Source organism: Nicotiana tabacum, chromosome 15 (genome assembly GCF_000715075.1).
Source record: "Nicotiana tabacum cultivar K326 chromosome 15, ASM71507v2, whole genome shotgun sequence".
Taxonomy (NCBI): Eukaryota; Viridiplantae; Streptophyta; class Magnoliopsida; order Solanales; family Solanaceae; genus Nicotiana; species Nicotiana tabacum.
In genome coordinates, this window is record NC_134094.1 from 113,632,124 (window position 1) to 113,642,162 (window position 10,039).

At 37.2% G+C, this 10,039-nt stretch overlaps 2 protein-coding genes across 2 annotated transcripts; both read left to right on the forward strand.

Annotated features, from left to right (window-relative positions):
• Positions 1-7,356: 7,356 nt before the first annotated feature.
• Positions 7,357-8,466, forward strand: LOC107808099 (uncharacterized). The gene is made up of 2 exons (XM_075231722.1): positions 7,357-7,541; positions 7,815-8,466. Exons 1-2 carry the CDS (start codon positions 7,357-7,359, stop codon positions 8,464-8,466), a joined length of 837 nt encoding a protein of 278 aa, XP_075087823.1.
• On the forward strand, positions 8,463-8,941 carry LOC142169804 (uncharacterized). The gene is made up of 2 exons (XM_075231723.1): positions 8,463-8,468; positions 8,615-8,941. Exons 1-2 carry the CDS (start codon positions 8,463-8,465, stop codon positions 8,939-8,941), a joined length of 333 nt encoding a protein of 110 aa, XP_075087824.1.
• The last annotated feature ends 1,098 nt before the right edge of the window (positions 8,942-10,039 follow it).

Genomic DNA, 10,039 nt, shown 5'->3' on the forward strand with positions numbered 1-10,039 from the left:
CGCTCCTAAGTCCAAAATCACCATACAGAGCTATTGTAATCATAAAAATTCAAATCCGAGGTCGTTTACACATATATCCATATCCGGTCCACTTTTCTAACTTAAATTTTTAATTATGAGACTAAGTGTCTCATTTGACTCAGACTCCCTGCCGGACCCGAACCAACTAACCCGTTAAGTCATAAATCAACTGTAAGGCATAAATTGAGTAGTAAATAGGGGAACATGGCTGTAATACTCAAAACGACCGGTCGGGTCATTACATTCTCCCCCACTTAAACATACATTCGTCCTTGAATGTGCCAAGAGTTGTTCTTAACTTTCAAATCTCTATTCCACCTTACCACGCACATACCCGGGGGTGATCTCACGTCACCCTATTCTTATATAGGCCTGACCACATAACATAACTGAAAATCATTAATTTAACCTTAGCCCAAAAACCATGGAGCCAAATTTCTAACCTCCGGAATTCTTTTCAAGACCCGAATCTCATATCTACACACTGTATAAGCCTGAACAAGCTGTATCCAGCCATAACCATAATCCCAGATATAATCACATAACATACTACGCAACTCGCATACTCGTAGCACCATTTCTGATCATAACAACTACTCAAAACCAACCAAGTACTAGTATAAAACCCCGCATTCAACATAACCTCATTTTGAAACCTTCGTACAGTGCCAATGATAAAAGAAACAATCAAAAACTCATAACCACTCATCAGATCAACTAGCCATGGAGCTCTCTCTCCCCAACCAGAACCATAATCCTCTCCTAAGTCGACTTTCAATATTATCCTCCCGAATATACCATAATCAAGCCTGATAGTACCCATTCTAGGTCCAATGACCTTATATTATTAAACACAGCTATCCCACAGACACGCCTCATCAATATAACTCAAGCCACAACTGCACAATCTATGTAGCCAAATATGGGAGATGTATCAAGTAAGAGAACCATATTGCAAGTTCAACAAGCACCACCGCAACTACAATGTTACAACCAACTCCTCAAATTTCATGAAGAGGATAAATGTAGGTGCATGTACACAATTCCTCAAATACGTTGCTCATGTAATTTTTATCGTAGAGGAAGGAAAGCAATGAAATTCGATAAATTATCAAAGAAATACAATTCTCACACACGGCACGGATAACTCACGTGCCAATAATATGAATCGCCCGGCATGGTCACATGCCTCCAGTCTCAGCATATCATACAAGAGAAATTTAACAAATACACTTGTATATGATAATAAAATAAGATTCTCATGCTCTTGGACTGGTATAAATATCACGCCATAGTATAATCATGTGCAAAATCTGCTATCACACTTCAAATCGACAAGTTAACGCGAAAATAGTAACTACCCCATTTATTCAGGAAATCATCTTCTTTGTAACCTCAAGTATATCCCAGATAGTTTTTAACAAAGGTACGAATACGAGAAACATTATAACTTTACGCTTAACAGTCAACTCTAGGCATATTATAGCCTAAGCATTCTTCCAAGTATGAATACTTGCTCTAATGCCCGCACATGGGCTCAAACCTCACATATATGCTCACTCATAGCGCATAGCTATCACAAATAGTTAACGCAACTAGCGCCTCCACTGAGTTGAAATAAAATACTCACCTCAAACAGGCCGCAACCCGAAACAATATATTTTTGAGAACTCCCAGTCTCCAAATTCCTCAAACACATGAATCACCGTAACTGATCCCAACTCCAGCACTAGAATGACTAACACACCTTCCATTCATGACCTTCCCATAAGGAATACTTTCATAATCCTTCTGTGCCTCCTCGCAACAATTTTAATATCAGCAGTCTTTCAACCAGGTGAGTACTGCAATACCAATGAACATCCGTAAGTCAAAACACAATGCGCCTTTTGAAATGCGCACTCTTCTCAGGGATTACCGACCAGTTATAACATTCATCTAATTATCTGAAATTGACTATTCTGTCTAAAATTCATGCTCTTCCTTTCAAGAATGAACTTTCACCTTGTACATGTAAATCATAATCCCGAACAACACACAACATCTATTATGCCATCATATGACAAGCACAAGAACCCCATTATCAACTCTGAGTCACCGGCAAATTACATACCCAGTTAGTTAGAAATATTCCTCTTGCTTCCTTTTAGGAGGGAATGATAATACACAACACATTTACCATACCAATAGAAAATATCCGGTTCAAACCATGGTAGAAACAATCAAGAACACTTTGAAATCTGTTTGCGTATAACCAATCTATCAAAACTGAATTCCTCTAACTCGACCAAGCCACGTAGGTTACCAAACCCAAGAATATTGCCACCAAAACATTTGTAGAGTCACACCACATCATAATTACCCCAAAAGAGCTGAACATGCCCTTACCATACTGGTCTAGCCTACTACCCAGTGGTCCTGTTTACTTGAGTTTCTTCTGAATTATTCTCAAGTTGATACTTCTCCTTATCAGAACTCCACGATCCTTACCCAAAGCTCACTACCAGACGTCCTAACATAAAATCGCTTCGTCTTAATGCCCATAAGTTCCTATATATTTCTTAAGCACCGCCATAACTAACACAACCAAAACGTCCACTCTGAAAATAGCTTATGTGAATTTACAATTGTTCTTCTTACCCTTCTTACACTGAAATATAGAATCCATAGTCATACAGAATTACCGTACGTTCTGATACCATCCAATGTAAGTAATCAATTCTTGTGATATACAAATTCGAAACATTTTCAATTGCCACATATACATTTTGAATCCATTAGAACCTTCTAAAGAGTCCTCAACTCTGCTCAAATCTAAATTGCACCGCCCTAACATGCCGAAAGACACGTGCTTCCTTAGCTTGACCACACTTAAATAAGTAACCCTACCTTAACGTCACCATTCAAATTCATACTTCATGCGTACTACATCCAACAATAACAACTCGATCGTCCCATGATTTTCATATACTCATAAAGTGCAGTATAACCTGTATTCATGAATTTCTTTACTCGAGTCATCCTCGATCTCAATCTCTGCAAGTCATAACTAATCCACAAGTATGCCTCATACCAAAACAAAAATTTAACACATAACCATGAAATCAAATTGTCAATAGCAGGCTCCCCCACTTAGCCTTAAGCTGCAATTATATAAAATTAGAACCCGTAAGGATTTCTCCTTCTCAATTACCAAGATCTTGCACTGTTAACCCGCTAAATTTCTCAAAGTCTTTTGTTAAGCTTTTTATGAATATTCTGAATCGCTAGCCACAGTCACACACTCGACCTCTTACCTGGTAGCAAGTAATATTCCTCGCAGAAGCTTCATCAACATCACGCCACTGCTAACTGCTCACAAGAGATAACCCACCTATGGAATTCCTTACCGACATCTCCCAACGACACTGCACTGGGTGCAATGACCACGTAAACAGTAAATTCTCCTGAGCTCGTGCTCGCCCACCATTTGTATAAGTCTGCACTTTCCCTTTTTGACATCAACTGAAAGTTCAACAATACCTTCTAAACTCAAGTCATATTGCGCCTGAAATGATAATCAGATCTTCACATCCTTCTTCATTTCAAACAAACCATATTCAATCTTTCTTCGTACAATAACCATCACTCCAAATAAAGTCCGTAGGCAAATCACATTCTATCGCGATTCCAAACCGTTCTACACTTTCTCAAGGCGCACGACTACCCTACCACAGAATCCATATACTAATCTGCCACTCTTACTTCAGTTAAACCATCTCCTTTAAGCTACTTCTCAACCTATACTTTTCCTACTTGACCTGCTAGTACTTCAATCACCACGAAACACTTCCCGCCATGTCTTCCCTCATACTTTGCTGCCTGACTGTTGCATCAAATCAAAATGCATCTCTTCCGCACCTGAACCAATAAAATGTTACCGACTCTAAGCCTCTTCGAAGATCATCTTTCTTGAGTCATCAATATTAAAAATGCCCATTCGCAACCATAATTACTACATAATCACTTACTCTTCTTGAGTCCAAACTCATTTACAAGACATGAGAATTTAATTTGCCCCACAATTTAACAACGTGAAAGATCCTTCAATACACTCACAACTCGAGGATGTACGTCACATCAAAACGAAAATAAAGTACCCAATGGCCTTCCTTTACATTTCAAGAAAACACTTCTCATCACATTCAAATCATCTTAACACATCCCGCAGTTACATCATACTCATCACAGAGCCATTCCACCGCTCATCGAGCCACACATTCCACTCGTAGGGACATTACCGGACATATGAGATTAAATGTACATGTTACAACTGAAGCTACCGAGCCTAAGTTGCGGTCTAAACCTGGTCTCAAGTCCTCCAGACTGGCCCATCACCAGAACACGGAATACACATCTCAAACATCGTTCATGGAACCATAAGCTGGCGATGCATAACTGATACCGAGCGCTCGTATGCGCATACGAAATGCGTGGAAGGAATTCAAAGAGTTATGTTTCAAGCTGAATTAATTCCGCACGATAGAATACAAGAAAGTGAAATTTTCCTAAGGGTTTGGTAGCCTCTCAAAGATAAGTACAAACGTCTCCATACCGATCTGCAAGACTCTACTAAACCTGCTCATGACTCGTGAGACCTATGTTACCTAGGCTCTGATACCAACTTATCACGACCCAAAATCCTAACCTGTCGTGATGGCACCTATCTCGATACTAGGCAAGCCGATAATCTCAATAAACCAAAACTTCTCTTTAAGGTTGAAAATATAATATTTAAATACAATGCAAACACTCCCCAAAACCTGGTGTCACTGAGTACATGAGCATCTAATATGCATACAAGTCTGGAAAATATAGTCTATAATAGTCTGAGACCAAGTACAGTAAACAAAGAGATAGAGAAGGAGAGACAAGGTCTGCGGAACACGGCAGCTACCTCAAAATCTCTTGAAAATCAACTGCATGAAATGATCAACACCCGCTATGTCCGGGAATACCTGGATCTGCACATGAAGTGCAGGGCGTAGAATGAGTACAACCAACTCAGCAAGTAATAATAATAACTAAGGAACTAAAGATAATGATGAGCTACACAGTTACAGTTAATTTTCAGTAATTCCAGCAAAGAATAGACATGCTTCCAAATCTGGTAGTTTAAGTCAAATCAATTTTATACAGTTCAATTTCATGTAATCCGGATATAAAATCTTTCAGAGATTTCACAACAATGACAGATAGCAATCAAGTGCAATAACAAATGCAAAGCAAGTACAGCCTCTCAGGCAACAATCACTCAACTCATCACAACAGCTCAACCACTCGGCTCTCAACCCTCAACACTCACACTCAATGGGTACCCGCGCTCACTGGGGGTGTACAGACTCCGGAGGGGCTCCTACAACCCAAGCGCCATAATCTGTACGGACAACTCACGTGTTGCACGGATAACTCACGTGCTATAATATCCTGCACGGACAACTCACGTGCCATATATCCTTACCTCACCAACAGGCCCTCGGCCTTACTCAGTCCTTAACCTCTTTAGTCTCTCGGGCTCTCGGAAATCACAAAGATCAGTCCAAACAAAGATAACATAGTAAATCAACAAATATCAAGAAAGACTGAGGTATGATGTACAAGTAAAATCATGACTGAGTACAAGACAACAATTAACAAATAATTCAACAAGTACGCGACCTCTGTGGGTCCCAATAGAAGGAAATTACAGCAACTGTTGTAGTTTAATTTTTGATCCGTTAACTATCCGAAACTCACCCGAGGCCCTCGGGACCTCAACCAAATATACTAACAAGTCTTAAAACACCATACGAACTTAGTCGAATCCTCAAATCACCTCAAACAACGCTAAGACCATGAATTACGCCCCAATTCAAGCCTAATTAACTTTGAAACTTTCCATTTCTACAAAACGATTGGTCGGGTCATTACACCTTATTACAAAAAATATCCCAGTTTTTAAATTTACCCGACCTAAATACGTTTTAGCTACAAAAAATATATATTTGTTTAAACTAGATTCCTTCCTGCAGTCTACTTCCTTATTTAGACGCACTATTTTGGGATAGCTTATATTTTAGTTAGAAATTTTAGACGCAATCATCGCACCATAATCAAGGCAAACATATCTATAGAATGCTTCTATTATACTGATTTTTTTTGGTTATCATTGCACCATAATCAAGGCAACATATCTGTAGAATCCTTCTATTACGCAAATTTTCTCTGATTTTCCATAAACAAGTCAACAAACTCAAAAAAAAGCTTCTAAAGAAAACAATTGCAAACAATTATCTACAATTGAATTGAATTTCACGACATAATGTCAAAATTGGCGACTAATTAGCTATGGTATGGGAGTTCGAGTGTATATGGAGACTAAAAAGGAAAACAAAAACTCAGGAATGTATCCGATGTATATAAAAGTACGTGATTTTGATTTGGAATGCAGTATGTCGAATGCGAGCACAATTGCAGGTTTGCTTTATTTTTCCAGTGCTGATGTTTTTCAATTTCAAGTGTTCTACAATTTTACTATAAATTATCTACAATTATACTACATAACAAATGTAGTTCAACTGTTATGTCTCTAAATACAATTGAAGTGTAACTGTTACACAGTACTTAAGGTTTGAAAAAATAAAAATGTGATCACAGAACAAAGTATCTACAAGTATTCTGTCAAATACTGAACACTTCAATACACAGAGGTCTGAATTACTATACTTTTAATTGAGTGCAGGTACTTCTGATTATCGTAATACTAATGTGGTATAATTGTCAATAAATTATAACACAATTGGAAAAGTATCAGGAATAGTGAAGTTGATTGATATGCCAACATCTCTGGCAATTGTAAAATATGAAAGTATCATCATAACAGAACATACGCCAAATGTAATTGAAGTAGGCCAAGTTTACCAAGACAAGCAAATTAATTGTACAGTGAAATACTATTCTGTCATGAATAAGTTTCAATTTAGGGTAAAAAGGTCTAGTACAAGAAGGTAGGAACATTTTATTTGTCAAATTAATAATGTGTATAAGTTGTAGTTTTTATGTATATAAATTGTATATAAGTTGTTTAAAACAATTTGTTGTGCATAAACAACCTTGTATTATGTAGCTACAATTTGCACATATTTTTTTAATTATTTTTATTTTATAGCTACTGCCTGTATGTGTTGGGGACAATTGTAGTGACACTTGAAGTCCACCAGCATAAATGAATCAGCATTGTTCAAGGTTCAAAAATTCAACAGCTTGCACATATATTTTTTGATGGACAACATATATATACAATGCAAAGCTACTGCCATGGTAGTTGGCAGCATGATGATGCCAAAATATGCGGATCCTAAGACAATATACACACCAAAAGACATGTTGTCAGAACATGGTGTGAATTTAACATACATGCAAGCTTGGAGAGCAAAGGAAAAGGCTTTGGAATTTTTGAGAGGTCATCCTGCTGATTCCTACAGTCACTTGCCGATTTATTTGTATATTCTGGAGAAGACTTATCCTGGGTCGATAGTGAAATTGTAGAAGACTGAAGATGACTATTTCTTGTATCCATTTGTTGCTCTTAATACGTCCATCAAGGGTTGGGAGCATTGTAGGCCAGTTGTAGTAGTCGATGGAACCTTTTTGAAGTCTCCATATAGGGGAATCATGGTAACAACTAGCACAATGGATGTAACAGGTAATGTAGATTAATGGTAAAAATATTATAATAAAGATGTTTCTGAGACTGTATTTTTTATATTTTCAAGTTCTGTTGCTGAAATTGAATTTCTTTTTGCTACCTATGTGATAAGTAGCATATTACCACTAGCATACGCCGTTGTTGATTCAGAAAATGACGCATCATGGAGGTGGTTTTTTGAGAAATTCAAATATGCATATGGTGAAAAACCAAATATATGTGTAGTTTCAGACCGAAATGAGAGTATATTGAAGGCAACATCTACTGTTTATACCGGCATGCCACATTATACTTGCATGTGGCATATTTGGATAAATATAAGGTCAAAGATCAAGAAGGCTCATCTAAAGTTAAGCGAATTGTACTTTGCCATGGCACAATCATACACGCTTGATGAATTTAATGAAAGAATGTCAACAATTGAAGAGATCGACACACATGTTAAAGCATTCCTATACGATATTGACTATCACAGATGGTCTCGGGTATATGCTACGGTGAACAGAACATGGACGATGGCATCAAACTTTTCAGAGTCCTTGAATGCAGTAACCAAAGATGCAAGAGAGCTTCCCATAGTTGAACTATTAGAGTGCATGAGGACTCTTCTTGAAAGTTGGACTAATGAAAAGTTATTGAATGCAAAGGGTAGTTCACATACCTTGGGAAAAAATACAACAAAGAGTTGGAGGACAACAGGACATTATCGCAGAAGATGAGAGTAAGTTTTGGCCAATACCATCAGATCATTTATTTCATCAAACTAAATATATACTGATAATTATAGATATGTTGTTGTATAATTGTAGTTATTTTATCTTTTATCTGTAGCTGATAACTTGTTGTGTGTTTGTAATAAAATTATAGGTGAGGGCTTCAACAAATTATATCCATACTGTGATAGATGGTGTGAAGCGCTTCATTGTTTGCCTTCAAAACAAGAGATGTAGTTATGGACAATTCCAGCTTGATGAACTTCCTTGTCCACATGCTTTGGCGGCTTTGAGGCACAGGAGCGAGTCTTATGAAAACTATTGTTCTCCTTATTATACGAGGGAGAGACTTCTGCAGACTTATGAAATACCAGTAGACCCGTTGCCTGATAAAAGCAAATGGAATGTGCCGCAATATATAGCAGAAGAAGTTGTAATGCCACCTACTGGGAAAAGGCAGCCAGGGAGACCTCAAAAATAAAGATACAAACCATATGATAAAATAAATGCAAAGAAGTACAAGGTTTCATGTGGAAACTGCGGATAAGAAGGGCATAACAAAAGATCTTGTAGGAATGCTCCCAAAAGGAAATACGAATTGATATAGTATAAAGATTTTTTTTTAATGAGTATTGTTTATGATAATCTGTCCTTTAAGACATATTCAGTTGTATTTGTTCTGTTCTGGAGAATTATAGTTGTGGTTTAATTGTGTTGCTAATTTGAATAAAGATTGTCTCCTATAATGAATGTTTGGTGAATAGATTTCAACTCTTAATGCAATTGGCTTGTCATTGTTTTGTTCAAAAACTGGGTTTATTTATTAGTTTTAAGCTTTTCCTAACAACACTGCTAAAACTGAATAGATTCATTATTTTTGTATAGTAGTTGTAGACATAATTGTAGTTATGCTGTAAAGAAATTATATAGTACCAATATCGAGATCAAGTACTAACAACTTTCAACCAAAAAAAAAGCCACAGATATTTTCTATTCTATGTAGTAGAATTCTGGACAAATAACAAAACAAAAGGTAAAACAACTGTAGCACAAATCTGCTAGCTGAATTGTTCTTAATAAACAATTTTCCTACAACTTTAATACAATCCAGCTACAACTAAACACTTTCACTACAATTTTTCTACTGAAAAGGGCAACTATTTCCTTTTGTTCCAGACTCGTGTTCTCTCCCTCACAGCTGGTGCACCTTTTCTTCTTGCTAATCTCCCAGTCATATCACTTTCACTAATTGCACCAAGCTCTTACTTTTTCCAAGCATAATCCCAAAGGAGTGCTCCATAGCGTCTACGGTGTTGATCAATATCAGAAAGGTCTTCCTTTGAAATCGAGAGCTGTCCAATGCTGACATATTCTGCAAATGCCGCCACGTATACACCACAGTCACTGCAATAAATAATAGTGGAAAAGATTTAGCATTCAATGTAAAATACAATTGGTTAAATTGAAGGAAAAATAGCACATACCGTGATCCCTCTTTTTACTGGGTATCTTACCGACCAACCACTGAATGTCAAGAGGGTGAGTAACATCTTTTTCAATGTACGCCTTTGTGTTCTTG